Source organism: Myotis davidii, unplaced genomic scaffold, assembly GCF_000327345.1.
Source record: "Myotis davidii unplaced genomic scaffold, ASM32734v1 scaffold17, whole genome shotgun sequence".
NCBI classification, from domain to species: Eukaryota; Metazoa; Chordata; class Mammalia; order Chiroptera; family Vespertilionidae; genus Myotis; species Myotis davidii.
The window spans coordinates 2521360-2542845 of NW_006288624.1; the positions used below are offsets into that span (position 1 = coordinate 2521360).

The window sequence follows — 21486 nt, forward strand, 5'->3', positions numbered from 1 at the left end:
AATCATATTGTAATAACTATGTAGGGTGTCTGATGGGAACTAGACTAATCAGGGCGATCACTTTGCAAGTTATATAAATGCCAAGTCACTATGCTCTGCACTTGAAACTAGTATAATATTGTATGTCAACTGTAATTGAAGAATTTAAAATTAAATACAATTTCAGAATGAATAAGAAGAGAAGGCAGGAAGGACCATTCTCTCTCCAGCATGCTGAACTGAAGAGAACTGGGAACCTCTGTGAAATAGCATGTACCACAAGCCCCTGTGAGAGGAGGGGCAAACATGAGCGGGGACGTGGGAGACTGCACCCTGGATTCACTCTCCAACGTCTAACCCAGATGATGGGAGCAGGGAGCTCCCAGCAGCCAAGTCCTGACACCCTCCATCCTGGCAGGGTTGGCCGCTTTCTCATCTTTCAGGTCTCTGCTATTTTCATCAAAATAAACCTTAGTTTGCAGCAGTGGTTTTCAACCCCTTTCCCCCCCCCATTATTACTCACCTAAGGAGCATTTGTAGACACTTTTCTCCTAATCACTTCCCTAATAAAAGATACACTCCATGTACTGTATGTATATCTGTGCTTTATATGTAAACAGAGCATGCTCCCCACCGGGCCCTCCCCCCACCCCAAACCAATGCCCAGAACCAATGTTTGCCTCCTTGACAACAGCTGGGAGCAGGTATCTTCGCCCCCTTTGAGAATGCATAGTTTAGAGAATTCTGTTTCCTCCCTCAGTGCGGGGAGGAAGGAGGGCGCTGTGGTCGCAGACATTTTTATAGTTACAACATCTCTCTCTTCCCAAGACCCCCAGAGGTCTCTCAGAACTGAACACTTTATTCTCCGAGCATTAACTATTTGTGGAGAATGCGAGTTCTCAGTCTCTGCAAAGCCAGTCAGATCATCAGGAATAACAACCCCGGCACCATTCGGAGCTCCAGAACCTTTGGCTGACTTCCCTGCATCACGTCCAGAGAGCCAAAAAGAACAGAGCCCTGATCCCCTTCTTGCACCAACACCTGACCCTTGGGATCTTAAGATGGGAGAGCTGTGCAGGCCCTAATCCTTGCTGGAGGCTTAGGCCGGCGATCCGACAGTTGTGTGACACCTGACCCTGCTATTATTCTCATGTGCTGACACCAACACTGACCTCCCACAGGGGCCAAGGTGACCTTGAGTCACCTGACCACCATCCCAAGGGATAAGACGCAGCAGGAAGAGAAGAGTAACTAACCGAGCTGGAGTGCTTATTTGCCTCACACTGAGTCTGGAGCAGGCATCTCTGATGCCAAGCTGGGTGAGTTTGTCTGGAAGTCACTGAGGGAGGATAAACACGGAGCAGAGCCACACAATGTCATTTTTAATAGCATCACTTCCCCTGACCCTATTAACACCTCCTTCCATTGACTTCAACGAGCCACTGAATGAAGTCTTTTGGCAGCTGCAATACACATTTGGTTGCTGCCGCTGGGTGCAGAGTTCAGAGCCCGAATGGCCCAGCGCAGTGTGTGCAGGCCCTTCGCACAGGGCGGAGGGGCGTCGAGGGCCACAAAGGGAAAGCGAGAAGTCACGCACGGCCAGAGGGACAATGCCGAGTGAGAACCTCAGTGGAAAATGGCTTATGTGACATTGTAATATTCAATTAAAATCCTCCCGTATTCCAAGAGCTGTATCTCTCTCTGGAGCAGAACAACAGAAACATTCTGTTTACCCCTCTCATCATCCAGATAAGAGCCCGGGGGGGAGGGGGCTGCCCATCTGGTCCAGCGGCCAGACCATAATGCCTGCTGCCCAGGGAGAGGAGGAAGGGCTTCCGGTCTCCTGGGAAAGCACGCAGGTTGAGGACCTCCAAGATTGCCCAGATGCAGGCCCAGAGGCCACACAGCATGAAGCCACGTGCAGGGAGTGGGTCTGTCTGCAGGATAGGGTCACCGAGGGTGAGGAGACGCAGCTGCACTGCCCCGGGGAGGCCCGAGGTGGAAATCTTTATGAAGTGCGAAAAGCACGGTACCCTGCTGCCAGGAGAGCCACCTGTGAGATCCAGCATGCCCAAAGGATGGGAGGCCAGGCCAACGCCAACAGGACCCTCTGACCATCATCTCCGGGCACCTGGGCACCTGGCTCCTGACCCAGCAAACAAGTGCTTCCTTCCAAGGCCTGGGTCCAAGGTCCACATCGGTCCTGCCTGCTGGCAAGCCTTCGGGCAGCACCAGGCCCCACACGGGGCCCTGGGGAGACAGAAACGCTTCCACATGTGCCCCTGGCCTCCCAGTCTCCATCGGGGTCACACTCCAGATCCAGGTGTTATAGGCAATAAGTTGGTAACCCGAACCCCTCACTTTTCTTCTCTGGGCAGTGATTTCCTCTTCTAACAGTGAAGGTTGCCTGCCTCCCCAGCCTCAGGATGCTGTGTAGGAGGAAAGACTTCAAAGCCCTCTTACAGGAGGTATAGTAGTACTAAAACGTCTCATCCCACAGCCTACTTTCAAAATTGGATTTGCAAAGTTAAAATCCTACCAAAGTTTTTAAGTTAAGAAATAAAGTAAACCTTACAACTCAATAAGAAGACAAACAATCTGACTTTAAAATGAGCAAAATATTTTAGAAAACATTTCACCAAACAACATGCACGGATGCCGCTAAACACATGAAAAGATGCTCAATGTCATTAGTTATTTGGAAAACGCAAATTAAAACCACAATGAGACACCACTGCATACCTACTAGAATGGCTAAAAAATTTTCAATAGATAATGCCGTGTGTCGGCATGGATGTGGAGAAACTGAAATCCTTGCTCATTGCCAATGGGAATATAGAATTGGGTAACCACTTTGGAAAAGAGTTTGGCAATTTCTTTCAAAACTTAAATATAAATTTACTGTTCAACCCAGAAATTCCAATCCTGAGACTATCCAAGAAAAATAAAAACATATCCAGCTAAAGACATGTATACAAATATTCACAGCAGTATATTTCCAGCCCCAAACTGGGAAGAAATGTTTGTCAACTGGTTAATAGATAAATACATTGTGATACCTCCATATAAAGAAATATTGTTCAGCAGTGAAAAGGAATGAATTACTAACACGTGCAATATAGTAATTGCACATATAGTAATTGCAATATAGATAAACCTCGAAAACATTATACCAAATGAGAGAAGCCATGTGCAAATACTACATATTGCATGAGTCCATTTACATGTACAGAGATAAAGCGGACCCCTGGCTGCCTAGGGCTGGGAGTGGAAATGGGTATAACTATAGATGGGCACAAAGTTTCTTTTTGGGGAGATGGAATTGATCTCTGGTAGTGGCTGCACAACTCCAGAAATGTACTGAATTCATCGAATTGTACATTGACAGTGAGTAAATGTTATGGTATATAATTATACTTCAATAAAGCTGTTAAAACAAAAGGGGAGGTAGTGTCAACGTCATCACAGAAAAATCATCGGGCAGCAGCAACAGCTATGTTATTTGAGCAATCCGTGATTTGCGGGGAGACTTTTCCATATATAGGGTGGAGCAAAAGTAGGTTTACAGTTGTGAGTACACAAAACACCGTTTATTCTTATATTATTATCTATTAATTATTGTATTATTTTCCATATGAATAACTGTAAATCTACTTTTGCTCTACCCTGTATTTTAAAGAGAAAGATAGCTGAATCTCAGTTTATATATATGCACATGATAATTTGATGCCTGACACTTACTCTTGGTGATTCTTTTGAACCTCAAATAGCAAGACTTTATTTTTCTTTCATCTACCATAACACACTTCTAGACCACGGTGAAGCAGACAGAACACTTGGGGGAAAGCCAATTCAAAGATTTTTACTTTTCATACCGGAAGAAAAAAGCAAATTTGGAAATATTAAAAAAAAATAAACAAGGCAAACTTGAAAGAATTTCTCAAGGAGGATGTCAAGATCAACAACAATAATAATATTGTCACATTTTACAACACTCAACTTCTCTGGCCGGTGGCTTTCCTCATCTCTTCTCACCACCGACCAGGGGAGAGGAAGTCACAAAGAGACCGAGCCTCAGTTAAAAAGCCCCGAGGCAGTGAGCAGCCTTGGAAACCACCCAGCCCAGAGCCACAGAGTTTGGCCTCCCAAGAGTCCCCACCCCCGGGCTTGCCTCCTTGCAGGTGCAGCCCCAGAACGTGCGGCCCCCACACGGCTCTGGGAGCCCATACACACAGCGGGTTTGTGTGACAGCACAATCCCTTGCCCTGCGAGAAGGCCTGGCCCACGCACAGACAGCTGGAAGTCACTTCGACCCCCGATGACACCGTTCAAAGCCTCCTCTGTTTGGCTTTTTGATTCCTGATTGACATTCGCTGGCGAGTGGAGATAAATGCTGGGCTGAGGACAATGTTGATCCGCTCGGACTATTCTCAGGAAAGGACTTTTCAGAATAACAAACAAAAAACAAAACAAAACCCCAAAACATTGGTGTGCATAATGGACTGAATAGAGCCCAAGAGGTCCAGGGAAGCAGGGCTGGGCCTTTCAAGGGTCTGGCAAGTCCATTGAGGAGTTAATTGTTTGGGTGTACAATGAGTTTATTCTGACCACATACAAAGAGCTTTCTCTTCCAGGTCCTTCAAAAGCAAATGTGTCAAAGGGGCCAGGGGAGGAATCCTTATTAATGGCATCTTTTGGGGTCTCCAAGACTGAGAAGCCTTGGAGAAAGAGGAAAAAAGAAACCACCCCCCCCCTCCTGAAATTCAGAAGGTCTCTCAGTGATCCCAACTCCCCTCAGTTCTTGGGCTCTGTCCATTGCGGGTCCATCACTGGTCACTCTCCCACTGATATTCTTTTGGGCTTCTGTTGGCCAACTTGTTCAAAGACATAGAGATAAAGTTCAGGCTGGTAGAAGTGTGGTAGGTTCTTGCTTTTGAAGAGGCCACATTTATGCCAGACTCAGGGACCCAGTGTGGAAGTTGAGATTACTTATTTTGAGCATCATAAAGAGACAACTAGGCCTGTTTGCGAAATCCCTTAAAACCTGGCCGGAATCACACCAGGCGGACGGTGGAATGTTACTCAGCCTCGGCATTTCCTGAGATGTATGTCCCATGACCACTGGGGCTCAGACATGGACTGGGAGCTGTCCCAACTCCGAACTTTGAGAGCAGAAGCTATCTGAGCAGTTTGGGTCCTTTCCAGAACAAAAGTGGAGGGGTCAGTTCAGGGCTGGGTTCACACAGAAGACTGCTATTTTTTTTTGAACTATTTATTTTGAAATGAATATAGATTCACAGGAAGTTGCAAAAATAATTCAGAGCAGTCCCATGTATCCTTCACCCAGTTCTCCCCAGTGATGGCATCTTTGTAATTAGATAATTATATAGGTAACATGATTATACAGGTAATATCATTAGAGTACAATAGCAAAACCAGGACATTGATATTGGCATGATTCACAGACCTTATTCACATTCCACCAGTTTCACATTCACTCGTTTGTGTATGTAGGCAGCTCTAGGTAACTTCTATGCAATTGTGTTCATGTAATAATACTTATTTTGAGCATCATAAAGAGACAACTAGGCCTGTTTGCGAAATCCCTTAAAACCTGGCCGGAATCACACCAGGCGGACGGTGGAATGTTACTCAGCCTCGGCATTTCCTGAGATGTATGTCCCATGACCACTGGGGCTCAGACATGGACTGGGAGCTGTCCCAACTCCGAACTTTGAGAGCAGAAGCGCTATCTGAGGTTTGGGTCCTTTCCAGAACAAAAGATCCATGTTTTACATTCCATCTACCCACCTGCACACTCCCTCCCTAAAGAAGTGAAAACAAGCTTAAAGCTGTCTTTTTGCAAGCAGTTGCCCACATCCTCAAGTTCCACATTCCCCTGAATAAGAGCAAAAGCATGAGGCTAATGCAAAGGGTAGATCAGAGGTGAAAGAGGAAGAGGAGGGAGAGTGGGAAACAGCTCCATGTATAAAATGGCATTGAAATCTGCCCTATGCATCCTCCTGCATTATGGTGAAGCTCATATGAAATCTAATGATGCTTATAACATAATTTTGTAAACTGTAAAGAATTCTTATTTTTATTTGAAAACTGTTTATTTTGAAATGAATATAGATTCACAGGAAGTTGCAAAAATAATTCAGAGCAGTCCCATGTATCCTTCACCCAGTTCTCCCCAGTGATGGCATCTTTGTAATTAGATAATTATATAGGTAACATGATTATACAGGTAATATCATTAGAGTACAATAGCAAAACCAGGACATTGATATTGGCATGATTCACAGACCTTATTCACATTCCACCAGTTTCACATTCACTCGTTTGTGTATGTAGGCAGCTCTAGGTAACTTCTATGCAATTGTGTTCATGTAATCACCACCACAATGAAGATGCAGAACTATCTCATCACAAGGATCTCCCTCATGCTACTTCCGTTATAGTCATACTTTATCGTTATAGTCATACTTCCCTTCCTCTACCTCATCCCTCACCCCTGCCAACCACAAACTCCATCTCTATCGTTTTGTCATTTCTAGACTGTTACATGAATGGAATCATGCAGTATGTGGCCTTTTGAGATTGGCCCTTTCCATTTTGCACCATGCCCTGAGACCCATCCGAGTGGTTGCACATATCAACCGTCTGCCCCTTTTCATTACTGAGTAGTATTCCATGGTATGTCTGCCACCCAGTTTACTCATTGAAGGGCATGTGAGCTGTATCCTTCTTTGGCTCTTACAGATACAGCTGCTGTGATCATCCATGTACAGGTTTTTGTGTGGACATAAGTTTTCATTTCTCTGGCGCGAATGCTCAGGAGTACAATTGCTAGATTATATGGTAAGTGTATGTTTAGATGTTTTATTTTTGAAGAAGCTTCCAAAGTATTTTTCAGAGTGGCTGTATCACTTTACATTCCTTACCAACAATGTGTGAAAGATTGAGTTTGTCTGCATCCTCACCAGCATTTGGCATTGCACTATTCTTTTTTTAATTTTAGCTCTTCTAATAGATGTGCAGTGATATCTTATCATAGTCTTAACTGGCATTTCTTTATGGCTATTGGTGTTGAACATCCTTTGGTTTGGTTTGTTTTGGGGGTTTTTTTGGTGGTTTGTTTGGTTTTTTTTTTGCCCTCTACCCATATGCTTTGGTGAAATGTCTAGTCAAGTATTTTGCCTATTTTTAAATTGAATTGTTTTTCAACTACTGAGTTTTTGAGAGTTCTCTATATGTTCTAGATATCAGTCCTATGTCATATATGTGGCTCACAAATATTTTCTCCCAATCTGTAGTTTCTTTGTTCCCTTAACAGGATCTTTGGAAGGGCAAGTTTTTAATTTTGATTAAGTCCCACAATTAATTCCATTTTTAAATGTTTTGGATCATGTATTTGGTGTTCTAAGAAAACAAAGGTCTAAGTTCACCTACCTACAGATTCTGAAGATTCTTATCTATGTTTTTTTTCTAAAATTTTCAATAGCTTTTTACATTTTAAATTTAAGTCCAAGATTCATTTTGAATTAATTCTTGTATAAGGTGTGAGGAGCTTGGTGGTTTTGGTTTTGCCTATGGACGTCCAATTGCTACAGAACCATTTATCAAAAGGAGTACCTCCTTCCACTGCATTGTTTTTGGAGCTTTGTCACAAAACAGCTTTCCACACTGTGCAAAAGGCCTATTTCTGGGTTCTCTATTCTGTACCTCTGATCTATGTGTCTATCCCTGGGCCAATACCACACTGTTTTGATTACTATAGCATTATAATCTTAAAATCAAACAGAATATTATGGTTCCAACTATGTGACATTTGAAAAAGGCAAAATTTTAGAGACAGTAAAAAGGTCAGTGATTGCTGGTGGGAGGAGAGGGTAGGGAGGGGAGAGCAAGGGATGCACAAGTGGAGCACAGAGGATTTTTAGGACAACGAGAATACTTTGTGTGATACTGTAAGGTAGACACCTGTCATAGTATAATTGCTCATTCCCATAACACGTACACCAAGAGTGAACCCAATGTAAACTGTGGGCGTTGGGTGATACTGATGTGTCAGTGTAGGTTTATGGATTACCTGGTGAGATGTTGATAATGGGGAGGCTGTGCATGTGTGGAGGATGCCCAGATGCAGGGGAAATCTATGTGCCTTCCTCCTAATTTTGCTGTGAACCTAAAACTGCTCTAAAAAATGTCTTTTTCTAAAAAAGAAGGTGAAATCAATACTAAAAGGGTTGTAGCATCTGTTCGGAAGAACAAAGGGAAGCATCAGTTGAAAATTCATAAAGGGTGATGAGGGAGTACAATAGTAAAGACATCTTTATTTATAAAAACAGATGGGGGCTGTTCTAGTTCTGTTGCCCTTCCTTACACATTTTAGAATAAGCAGCCCTTGAGTCTCACAGCTTTCTTCAGCAGGCACAGAATTGGTGCAATAGGGCCCAAGAGTGATGACTCCTCAGCCTTTGCCACAGGAGCCCTGTGGGGCTCGGGGCTGGAGACAGGGGTGCAGATGTGGCGTGAGGCCTTCCCACCATATGCCGACATCCCGGCCTCCCTCCAGATTTCTGTGTCACACCTGGAACCGAACTCACTCGGCCAAGGAACAGTGAGCTGTCTCACCAGGGCGTCAGGGGCCCCACAAAGGCACCAGGTAGAGGGACCAAGAGCCTGCCTGTGGCCATGCTCATCTCAGGCAGACAGCCTCCACCAGAGGTCCTTCCTTAGGGGCTCTGGCCCTGAGAGCTTCCTCCCAGGCCTGTTTGGAGGATCCACCCATCTTCTGTCCCCTTCAGAGGCGACAGCTTCCCAGCATCTAGAAGCTGTGCTCCCTGGGAGGCCTTACCTCCACCTGAAGGTAAGTTCTATAAGAAGAGGCTAAGGACTATTAAAATATGAGCTCCGTGAGGCAAAGCCAGGGCTCTTATCATTTTACTTGTCGTTGGATCCTCAGTGACTGTAACAAGCCTGGTACTCAGTAAGTTCTCAATAAGTATTTGTTGAATTAAAGAATAAAAAAACAAATATAAAATGTCAATGGTTACTAATAACGCCAGGGACTTGTAAGAACCTATGACTAGGATGCTATTCCAGATCCATACACCCCATTTCATCTCCAGCCCTTGGAAATGGGGATATGGCAGGGATTCAACTCTAAATTTAGTATCTTCCATGCACAAACTTTCTTTTGGAGACCCCAGAATAGGGGTTAAGATGCAGGGCAGGGGGTTCAGTAGATGGGCTAAGCTGGGAGAGTACTAACTGTGGGAGGAAGGAGATGTGGTGCACACATGACACTCATGCACACCCCTTCTGCAACGAATCTCTGCAAAGCTGGTGCACGGATATGCCAGGCCTGGTGAGGGTGGCTCAGAGCACCAGAAAGCAGCAGCAACATGCATGCAGAGAGCAAAGAGCTGCCTCTCCTGGGCTTGGAGCTGCTCAGGCACAGTTCTTGTCAGCAAGCACAGCATGGGAATGAGAATGCTTCTCATCCCACAGGGAAATTCAATGTGCACAGAAGCCAACCCGTACAGGTCATCTGCTGCCCACCTCCATCCAAATCCAGCGCAGGCTGGTAGGTCATCACACTTTTGCCATCTGATGGCCATGCTGACACATCAACTACTGATCCACCTTCTCCCTCGGTGCTGGGGGAAGAGGAATCAGAGAGATAGCTGGGAAGAGGGTACAGCAGGAGTGACGCCCCACATGTAGAATGTTCCAAGACAAGAGCCTGCACATCCCAGCCAGGCTCAGGGTAATGAGGCGAACCTCCTTCAGGTGTGCTAACTACCCCCTTCCTCTAGGATGCCTGCTATCCGTCACCCCTGCCCTAAGCAAATCCTTCAACCCCAAATCAGGAGGATGCTTCATCCTTCACTTGAGTGACAAGATCTCCCAACTGGTACCAATCGGTAGACCCAGGCTCCATGAGAAATTCTAAAGATAGAGACAAAAGAGAGGGACCTTTGTCTCTATCTTTACCTGGATAAAAGAGTGTGACCTACTCTTTACCTGGAGCACATACTACACAGCAGCCAGTGAAGATTAAAAAAAAATCTCTGCAAATTAAAGGTGGGTTGGGTTTTGGAAGTTCAGTGCCTCTTGAAGACTGGCTTGATAAATACAGAAGCCCATGGAGAAATGTACACAGAGGCTACTCGTGTTTTTATTTTTGTCCTCACTTTCTTTAAACAGTGAACTCCCAGACCTGGTACAAGGAGAAAAAGGCAAACTGCAGAAAACCCCTGATGACCCTCGACCAGTGGACGGCAAACCACGGCTCGCAAGCCACATGCGGCTCCTGAAGGGGCCAAAGAGCCGCATGTGACTTGCGAACCGTGGTTTGCCGACCCCGGCCCTAGACTTTCCCTTTGCCATGTACAGAAGCATCACCCTGGGCTCTCTAGGTCCCAGGTCCAGAAGGAAAAACCTCCTGGAGATCTGCCAGCACTCAGTGTACAAGGGCTCGCCTCTATGTCATGCAGTCACTCCTCGCCACGCCCTTCCTCCACCGCACCCGCTGGAGGCGGTGCAGTCCTGCTGCCACCTCACAAGCAATGACTCCGGGACCAGTCCCTGGCTGTATTCAGTCATCCCGAGGGCTCCCCAAATCATCCACATTATCACCAACACCCCAAAAAGAGGCACCATAGGAAACCCCACAAGCCTTGGTCGGCCAGGAAAAGCCACTCGGTAAATTCATGATCTCTAAACACATTTGCTTCCCAGCCATTCTTGAGTTGAAACCAAAAATTCATCCCTACCACAACTTCTGCAGCCTTGGGCTGTTTTAGCAACAGATCATCAGGGGTTAAGGGCTGTTGGGGGCTCTTTCCCCTGTTCTGACATTCCTCTGTAGCCTCAATAAAATACATGTGGATGCACGTGTGTCCCCCACCCTCCAATACACACAGACACCCCCCCCCTTCTGTCACTCTTCAAGGGCAAGAACCAAAGGAGAAGAAGGGGAGGGGTGGCCGGGATGGGAGTGCCCCAGATCAATGGATATTTGAAACTCAAACACATGGCCGGGACCTACACTGCACGTGTTAATTACCACACATGTGCCTGTAAAGGAGTCGGTGAAACACAAGGGGCCCAGAGATCAGAGCCAGGCAAGGACATTCCAAGGGATTAAATAAATAGTCTGAAGTTCTGACCCTCTCCCTTCCAGGAGCACATGCATCTGGGTAAGATAACAGCACTTCCCCCCCTCCCCTTCTCCCCTCGGGCTCCACACCTGTGGACCCAGGAGCCTCAGCAACCCAGGCCTCCCAGTCCAGGCCAACCGGCTGTGACCTGCTACTGCCTGGCCTCTCTCCCTCCTCCTTTGCTCCTGCTATCTCTCTGGGCCTCCTCCCCCAGCCTCCTCTCGCTCTGCCTTTCTCCTCTGCTTTGGAGGACTCATTCCTGGCTGGCAACCAGACTCTCCGTGGCTGCACAATACGTCTTTTCATTCCTTCCAGGCAGAGAGAACCGATCCCTCCAGCCCTGTCAGTGGAGCATGTTCAAGAGGGTGGGGAAAGAATAGGCCGGGTCTGCTCCTCCCCCGCAGCCCCCCACCGCTCACACACCCAGCCCTCTAGCCTCACCTCCTTCCCACCCGGACCCTTGCCCTGCAGGAGGGCCAGGCTCAGCATCTGCCTGTGGCAGGCCTCAGGGCTGCGAGCTCCGGCTCTCTGGAGATGCCTGCTAGGAGACCCCACATGTGGGCACGAGCTCAGACAAGGGGCCTTTGTGTCTTCCCACCTGCTGCCCTCGGAGCACATTCCATTCTTAAGTGGCAGCTGAAAGAGGGACCTCAGTGGGCCAACACAGGATATTACGAATGCCCTCTCGCACCCTGTCCCCATTCAAACCTCAGCTTCCTGGGCAGGTGTGGCTTCAGGTGGCCCTTCCTACAGGTGGCCCCAAACTGCCTTTCACTGCACTGCCCATGGCAGAGAGAGAACAGGATCCGCACCTACACCGATCCTCCCAAGTAGAAGGAAGAGAGCCCACTGACACGTCAATTCTCCAGGATAAATAAGCCCTAGCATTCCTCCCTCCCCACCACGCCACCCCCCGCACCCTCCAGGCCTTTTCACTAAACAGGGGGCCTCTGCAGAACCATCACGGAGGGAGGAACTCATCTGGTGTAGGACAGCAAAGAACTAAAAATTGATGACAGCTTAGCTCTGAGATGAAGCTTCAGACTCTATGCCCCTGTTCCCTGCACCACCCCTGAAGGAATCAGGTTCCCCTGCCCTCTTCCTGACAAATCCGTGAGATCCCACCATGACCATGTATCTGATTCTTACGTTATCCATGGGGTGCGAAGTCACGTCAATCTGGAAAGCACTTCTCTGTGCAGTTTAAGAACCCAAACCCCATGGGCCTTTCTTGGTGTGGGTGCTTTACTCAGCATCATGAACTCTGTATCCTCTCGTGGGTGGTCAGTTCTGAGTGGACTGCCTTTTTTTTCCTACTACCAGGACCTCATACCCAGAAATAAAGCGCATGTTCTGAAGACTCCTGTTGCAACAAGCAACACTGAAGGCAGCTTTCTTTTCCAGCCCCAATACTTCGTAGATACATGCCATTCACAGAATGGATGATTCCAGCTCTTTGCAGAAAGAAACGGCCATGTTTCTCTCCCATGGGAAGGAACCACGCACACTCACAGCTGTCTCCGCTGTTCCCAGGAAGACCTAGGAAGGCACTTGCTCTCTTTTTTTCACCCACTTACTCATTCCTGCAGGAGCCCCACATAGACCTTTGGTCCATGTTTTGCAGTGGGTGGTGGTGTCACCATGCCCTACTTCCACATCTTCTTGAAGCACCCACAACTAGGCAGCAGGTTCTCTGGACACTCATCTCCTACGTTCAGGAAGGGTGACCTGGCCTGGAGCAGGGTCTAGGGACTCACCTTGGTCTCCCTGTGACAGCGTGTGCCAACTAGCACGTGGGTCTTATGAGCATGAAGTTCCCAAGGCCCAGATTCAGGTGGGAAGCCTCAAACTCAGCCAAGGTCCCTTGTCTGGGTTTTACCTGAAAATGGGGATTCTGGATTTCTCACTCATGCAATGAAATTGAGAGTTATTTTCTATGCAACCACAGCTCTCCGTGTGCTTGTATGTCATTCTGGAAGTGAGCAGCGGTGATCTTAGTGTCTGCCACACCGGAAATTATGGTCCGCATACCCCGGGGACCTGCTCCTCATGGCAGCTGGACCCCTAAAGAGCACTCAGACAAATGCCTTAATCGAAGTATATATAATTTGTAGGGCCCAGTACACAGTGCAAACGACAGGCCTTCTGTTCAAAAAGCAGGGGAAAGTGTCATTAAAGAGACTAAAAGTAAAGTTGTGTCCTCTCTCCCATAGTCTCTCTCGGCTTGCCATGGTGTTTTTAATTTGCTATTTGATGTTGCTGTAGGTAAAGAAAAATTAAATTTTTGAGCGTACTATAAAAGCATGCATCACAAAAGCTATGTGCACATGGGACCAAGGATCAACAGCAGACATGTAACTGCATGTACTGCTGCTCACACGCACATGTCATTGTCCCGTCGACTTTCCGCACTTAAAAGCACAAGTTCAAAGACAAAAGAGTTGAGAATTTTATGACAACCAATGCACGGGGGGCAAGCCCATGAAGCCAGCCTAGTCTTAGTGAAGAGAACCTGGAGGAGCTGGGATAGTTCTTGAGAAGCAGTGAGGGAGATAATGCGCAGATGGGTTTCGAAAATAAGAGAGTCGGTGCAGACTTGAGCACACCTACTAGTACTTTCATTATCCTTCTTGTTTAATGCTGGCGACACTGATCGACTGAACTTCCTAGGAACCAAGATTCTCAGGGTCGCTGCCAGCTCTGTGGCCTGCACTCGCTCACCTCCCCCAGAAATCCTGGGAGCTTGGTCCCCACCACCGATGAGCCATACTCACCTCGGTGCTTCTGGGAGGAAACACAGAATAAGAATGGATATTTTCTGCAGGGCACCTTTACCTCTCACCCCAGCTCCATCCATCTTGTCCAAGAATTCTTGCTTGGACTGGCTTTAGGAGCAAACATTTAGATAAAGCATAAAACTCTACTCACCTTTCCTTCCTGAGTTACCCTGGCTCAAGGGCTTGTCGGTGACTGAACCTTGGGTGAGAGGAGAAACAGAAACACAGGCATTCAGAATGCATCGCGGTTGGTTCCTTTCATAGTGTTGGCACAGCCTGATGTTATGAGCATATGGTTATGTGTATATATATCGTATACACATCTAGGGACATTATATACACAGTTAGTACATACATACATGCTGAGTGGGGTTTGTTTAATGTCAATGTCACTGGTATCACAGCACTGTTGAGATGAACCATGATTTCCAGGTTCCCTGGCAATAGTTGTAACCAGACTTCTCCCTTATTGAACATTCCAATGACTGCCCCTCGCCTCCACTCCCCATCTCCCCCACCGGCTCCATGTTCTGAGCCATAGCTATTCAGTAGGACCAACCAAAAAGAAACCCTCTCTTACTGCAAATGCAATGATTGACATCCCTTGCTGGTTAGGGCAGGAAATCGGCGATTTTCCATCTGCATTAAGTAGAAAATTGTTGGCCCAATTGTCCTGAATGGGCCAAAATAGTCTGAGGCATGGAAACAATTTTCTAGATGCAGCAGGCTGCTCCTTAAGGAGAGGGGAATGTGTGAGTTTGGCCAAACACTTCGCCCTGCAGATGCTAGGATGCCATATGCACCCATCCTTTGGTCCTGATCATGTGGCACCTGTCTTTTCCACAAAACCCACCACACAGGCAGGGCACAGCCAGCTCATCCACAGAAAGGCATCTGTGGACGTCCCACACCAAAAGAAAAGAAAGAACCCATATTTCCACAGTCTATATCATACCCTTTTTCCAGGCACTGATTTTGTGAGAATTCAATTATCTTACCCTGCATGACTTGCTTCTAGTGCATTTGTTTGCTTTCAATGGAACTTTCCAGGTCATCTGCAAGGAGGGCTCATTCCTGCCCCTTCCCACAACCAGCCCAATTAAGGTTTCCAGTTTCCATGTAAACCAAAAATAAACTTCCCTTTTTGGCCTACAAGTCTTGGTTTCCTAATGTAGATACTCACTGCCCTTCCCACTTGCTTCTCCCTTTATATAGCAGGGCCAGAAGAAAAATGAATAAACTTTGTGGAAAAAAAGGAAAACGTTAGGATAGCAGAACTGCTAGCCTTTGGGATCTCCCATAGGCTTTAGAATAATGTTTCATCCTTTGCTTGCACTTCAAAATTAAGATAAGTAAATACATAAAACCTCATACACATAGCTATTGAGAAATATGAAGCAGCAGATGGTGGGATAGGGTTTTGTATTTTTTAATGAAGGCTGAGCGGCATGTGAATTAAGGGAGAAACTCTCATCTTAATGGAAGGCAAAAGTGTGGGGCTTGTGTAAACCCATAGTCCACAGTCCCCTGAAGCTAACCTAAGAGCAAAATGTCCCTATGCTTATCAAGTTGGAAATAGAAAGGACTTAATTTTTGCCATGGGCTGAGCTAGAGGGTCACTATAAAGCCGTGGTGCCCTAACTGGTCTACTCATCAGAACCATCTGAGAAGCTTCATACACATGTGGACTCCAGGTCTCACTGCAGACCTGCTGGGTGAGAATATACAGGAGGGGCCTCAACACCTGGGTTCTTTTTCGTCCCCCAGGCACCGCCAAGGGCAGCCAGGTGTGAGGGCCACTGTGATGAGAGTTCTCCATCGCTCTACATTACCTTGTCAGGGGTGGCACACCTATGGTGATTAGGCCACCACTCTCCTCTCTTGTGCTCATGGCAACTATCACTAATGGATCACCATGGTCTTTATTGTTGCATTCCCATGCAGCCTTGAAATCCACCTCAATCAAGTGCTCCCAGGGCCACCAGCAGCCAGAGCATTTGAGCTAAAAATGTATATGCCGTGCTCTAGGGGTTACAGCCAATATTTGGGGGAAAGAGCCTTGAACCAGAAACCTACACTGGCAATAATAAATATATGCATACAGGTATATACTGACTCTGTCACCCGGCTGACTAAGAGCAAGTGCATGTTCGAGTGGGACCCTCCCTCACCTGGGGATGGCTGATAACCACCACCAATCTTTCAAATATTCCCCTACAGAATTCAGGGGACAGCCAAGAGGTCTCTCTCCAACCCTTTTCTTTCCTCCCGCCCCTCCCTACGGTACCTGAACATACAGGAGTTTTATTCTGCACAGAAGAACCACTGATGGGCTTCCCATCTGGGGTGACACACCAGCAGTACCCCGTGTAAGTGTGGCACTGCACCTGTACGAAAAAGTCAAAGGGGAAGAACTGTAAGTCTTGGGGCACAATATCCACAGCTATCTCTCACCCCTTCGAAAGCATCCCCAGTATGGTGGGTGAGCTCCTCCACCTCTTACCCCAGCATCTGTCCCCAGAGTGGGCTCGTCAGCCAACAACATTATGTTTTCTGCATGACTCCCATGTACAGCCACGAAAACTTATCTACTTCTTTCTTATGACTTCTAACACTGTCTTAAATCCAATATGTGTTTCCTGTGATGGTTCTCACCAATGCCCACATATTTTTCCTCCAAGCACTGGCATACACTCCCATCCAACTGTAAAAAAGTCTGATTGGTGAACTAATTTGGCAAATACAGGTTAGATGTCCCCATTGAAGGTTGATGTGACCCTTGTTTAACAAGCAGAGGCGGTACTAAGCTTTTCTTGTCTTTCCAGCTTTTCCTAGCATCCCTTCTTATAGTCAGCTGCCTGCTGGTCAGGTGGCTCTCCGGAGACAAGGGCACACATGACGGGGTTAGGCAAGAACAGGTCACTTGTGCCTGCAGGTTCTAGCTGCCCCTCTGCACCAGGGCTCAAGCCTCCACCCTGCCTGGAAATAGTAAATGAAAATGAGGCTTTGCTTCATTCGGGGTAACTCTTCTTTCTCTGCTGATAGCTGCCACTCTATCCACCTCATCTTACCTGCCATCCTCTTCCTGTCTGCTTCCTGCACAACTTCCTAAACACAGATCAGGGCATCACTCCCCTGCGTAAAACCCCCACACGATTTGCTAGACTCAGGATGGAGATTAAGCTCATGACCGTGCAGGACCTCAAAGCAAATTTGGGTGGCACTCAAGGTCCTCCATGATCTGCCTCCTTCCTATTCCCACAGCCTCATTTTATACCCATGTCTCCACACACACTCCATTCCAGCCACAACAAACCCATTAAGCTTGCAAGCACGTCCAAGTTTCTCATGATTTTGAACTTTGCTCCAATAATTCAATCTTTCCAGAATACCATTCCATAACCCACGCCCAGCCCACTTCTAACCCCTTCGGATTCCCACCTCCTTCGTGACACACATTCTCTGCAAAGTGGTCCCAGCCCCCTACCCACCTCTCCTCCCTCCTTTCTCTGATCTTCCACACACCTTGGTTTCCCAAATTCTGAGCCCTTATCACAAGAACTATAACTGTTGCTCTATCTAGTCTATTTCCTCCCTTTACTGTGACCTCCCAAAGGCAAGGGACTACAAGAGGTTATTTCTATATTCTAAGCATCTAGCATAATGCCTGGCACTTAGTGTAGGCATTTGATGAGTTGAACAAGTGCATGAATTATCGTATTTACTCAGTCTTGGTCTCCATCGATTCTAAAAATGCAACATCAATTTAAACAGCCCCGTCACGTCAAATGTAGACCTCATTCACAAGATGTGCCAATTTGCACAGGTATTACAGTATGAAGAAGTGTGCCTCCTGGGATCAAGGACATGCTGAAGCTGAGGGTAGACAGTAATAGCATACAGCCTGCGTGCTGAGGTCTACGAGGGGCACAGAGGTAAAGGAGATCTGACGGCCGGCATCGGTAAGGCAGGGAAGCCACGGAAAGGCCTCTGCTTTTGTGTGGATCCCAAACACTGTCGTTTTCCCCAAGGCTAGTCGTTTCCCGATGGACCTATCCCCAGAAATCAGGACAAGAACAAGATGGAGGGCATCCCGTTCCTACAAGCATGATTCTGTGTTTAAATGAGGCATTCACCTCTCCTGTCCATGCAAGGAAACAATCCGAGCCAAGGCCTTCACCCAGTGCCACGCTCCACGCCCACCTCATCTCCTGGAGCCAATCCCATGCCCATGGCTGCTGCCCAGATGCTCTCTCGGGATCAATATCTTGGGTTGGGCCAGTGCTACCTTCTGAGGAGGCGTAATGGTGGAATGGAAAGAAACCCGGGCAGACCCAAGTTTGAAGCCTGGTCCAGCCAGTTACAAACTTAGCTCTTTAGTCCGATCTATAAAATGGGGGTGACAACGCCAAACCTGGAAGGCTCTGGAGAGCAGAGCAAACAGTGTGAGCCCAGTGCCTGGCGTGGGTGATGGCCGAGGCAGCGTGGCTGTGGCAATGATTGCTCTCAGCTGCGTCAGGAACACCTGGCAGGCCGGCCTCCTCCTGCGCCAGAGCTCGCGAAGCTTGGGTGGGAAACGTGGTGGAAACTTGGATTTTACCGCTTCGGACTCTGTCAGCCCTGCAGGGGATAGTTCCTAGAGACGATTCCTCGCCACTAACAATTTTAATAGGGCCTGGCTGGCGGCGTTCTCCTCCTTGGCCAATAATCACCTCAAGGGAAACCTGTCTCTGGGGCTGGGCAGCCACACTGACTCAGTCCGGGCCCCTTGGCTCCCATGGTCAAGGCTGCCTCCCTCTCCTTGAGGACAGTACTACCCAAGTCTGTGCCTTTGGCCCAGTGCTGCCTGCTACACTGAGCGCTGTGGTCCAGCTGCAGAAAACCGCTGGGTGGAAGCCTCCTCCTCCCGGACATGTCCCACCCAAGGCTAGTGGGCTCAGAACTAAATGGGTAAGAGCTTAAGCCCAAAGCTTTGTTTCAAGGGATATAATCTGACCTCTGGGCTCAGCGGGTCCCAAGGGCTACATGCCCTCTGACTATGCCCATTGTCTCTCCAAGGGCACATGGACACTGCCTCCCAGCCCCCAGCCAGGCCCATAGGCCCAAACATAGCCCCTTTCTCCCCCGGGCCCTCAGCATTTTCCTTGGGTCCAAGGAATAGACTGCAAATCACGAAATCCTCAGGCTGGGAGCTACTTCCAAGTCCTAGAAAACTGGAACCAAGTGAGGAATTGTTGCCTCTGAGGCCTGGAGCACACAGAAATGGGCTCACCTGGCCCAGGTATGCTGCAGGGCAGGGGCAGTGGACAAGGTCACTTCCCTGTGCTGAAAGAGCCCCAAGTGAATTAACCCATGATTCTCAATCAAGAGGGTGTTTGTAAGATGTTGGGGAGTTTGCAAGATGTCATCTTGAAGAAAAGATTTACATGAAGACAGGAAGCAATGGTCATAAAGTCAGACTGCAGCTCACCTTCCTTAACACACCAGCGGGGATCCCCCTTAACCACTGAAACTTCCAACCCTCACCAGCCTCGAAAAGGTTCTTAGTCAAAGCCAGCCTCAGACTGTCCGAGGCTATTTTATTTTTAAAAAATATAGTTTATTGATTTTTACAGAGAGGAAGGGAGAGGGATAGAGAATCAGAAACATCAATGAGAGAGAAACAGCGCTCAGCTGCCTCCTGCACACCCCCAACTGGGGATGTGCCTGCAACCAAGGCACATGCCCTTGACCAGAATCGAACCTGGGACCCTTCAGTCCATAGGCCAACATTCTATTCACTGAGCCAAACTGGTTAGGGCCCGAGGCTATTTTAAAAGGGGAGCTAACAATGCCTACCTGGTGCCACTGCTGATAGAATTAAATTAGATAATGGAAATAAAGCACTTGGATCACACAGTTAAGTACCCAATCAAGCTACACTATTTATTATCACTGTGTTCTTTTTCAGCAAACTTTTTTTTTTCTTTTTTTTCTTTTTTTTTTTAGAGGGAGAGAGAGAGAGAGAGAAACATCAATAATGAGAATCACTGATTGGCTGCCTCCTACACACCCCCAACTGGGAACTGAGCCCACAACCCAGGCATGTGCCCTGATGGGGAATCGAACTGCAACCTCCTAGTTCATAGGTTGACGCTCAACCACTGAGCCATACCAGCCAGGCATCAGCAAACTATCTATACACTCAAAAAGGGCACAATTGGATTCTCGGGTGGGAACCACCAAAAACACCCTATCCTGACCAGGCACATGGAGGGGGCAGTCTGGAATCAGCAAAAAGTTTGAAGACATTTCAATGGAGAAAGGGGAAGTTTGTTTTCCTGTAGCAACAGTTTTATTACCCTCAGAGGAGAGAAGTAAGGCTTCTTGCAGAAAAATTCAGGATATCAAGTCTATGGAATTGATGGTTTACACATACATCAAGATGTAGGTTCTACCTAGGTTAGCCTCTTTCTTTGCAAACTTATTTATTCTTTTGAATTAATAAATTATTTATTCTTCATTCTACCTCCCCTACCCCCAGCCTCAAATTAATCAGCTTACAGATCAATCTGTGGCAAAAGCATGGCCCAAGAGGAATCGACAAGGTAATTAATTTGCCATTTCTAGTCTCCACTGTGCAGTTCTCAACACTCAGGATTGTTCTGGCCCCAAAGGTACAGGTACAAACCATGGACTTTGCTCCCACCCATTCTGGAGCATCCCGGGAAGGCTGAAATGTCAACTGATGGGTCCTTTTGTAAGAGACTAGAGTGTTTGTACATCAGCCTACATGAGGTTACTCTCTGCTTAACTATACTGTTGAATGTAACTGGCATTCCTAAAAGTACTTTAAAGTGTGTTCTGCCCGGCTGGTGTGGTTTAATGAACCAAAAGGTCACAGATTTGATTCCTGGTCAGGGCACATGCCCAGGCTGTGGGCTTAATCTCCAGTATGGGGTGTGCAGGGGGCAGCTGATCCATGATTCTCTCATTGTTGAAGTTTCTATCTCTCTCTCCTTCTCACTTCCTCTCTCTCTAAATTCAATAAAAATATTAAACACACACACACACAAAACAAAAAACAGTGTGTTCTTAGATAAGTAAGTTTCATCTCTCACTCATATCTTAAAGATTTTTGGTTTGGCCCTGACCAGTGCTCAGTTGGTTAGAGTGTCATTCCAATATAGCAAGGTTGCAGGTTCGATTAACTAATAGATGCATAAGTAAGTGAAAAGGCATCTCTCTCTTTCTCTCTCTAATAAAAAAACAAGAAAGATTGTGGCTTGAAGTCCTTTATATAAATAGCTCAGTGGTATATTGCAAGTCAACCTCTATTTAAATTATGACTACATTTGAAATTATTTTAGGCCTGTTAATCTTCAACATTAGCCCAACTCCTGGACACTGGCAGAATGTGAGAGGCTGGCACTCCCAACAAATGCAGCTGAGTGAGTGATGAGTAGAGAAGAGCAGGCAAACACCTGCTCACAGGATCGAGCAGGTAGGAGGTGGATGGAGGAAAGCACCGAGAAGGGCAGAGGGGACGGCGATCACCACAGGTGCCACGCCCCACA

The 21486-nt window shown here is 47.2% G+C and overlaps 1 protein-coding gene across 1 annotated transcript in view; it reads right to left on the reverse strand.

Annotated features, from left to right (window-relative positions):
- Window positions 1-21486, reverse strand: part of SMOC1 (SPARC related modular calcium binding 1) — a 72580-nt gene that overhangs the window by 36091 nt on the left and 15003 nt on the right. The window contains exons 3-4 of the mRNA XM_015562033.1: window positions 16218-16317; window positions 14082-14129 (exon numbers count right to left, since the gene is read on the reverse strand). Of these exons, the coding sequence (XP_015417519.1) occupies window positions 14082-14129; window positions 16218-16317 (148 nt within the window). The remainder of the gene's footprint in view (window positions 1-14081; window positions 14130-16217; window positions 16318-21486) is intronic.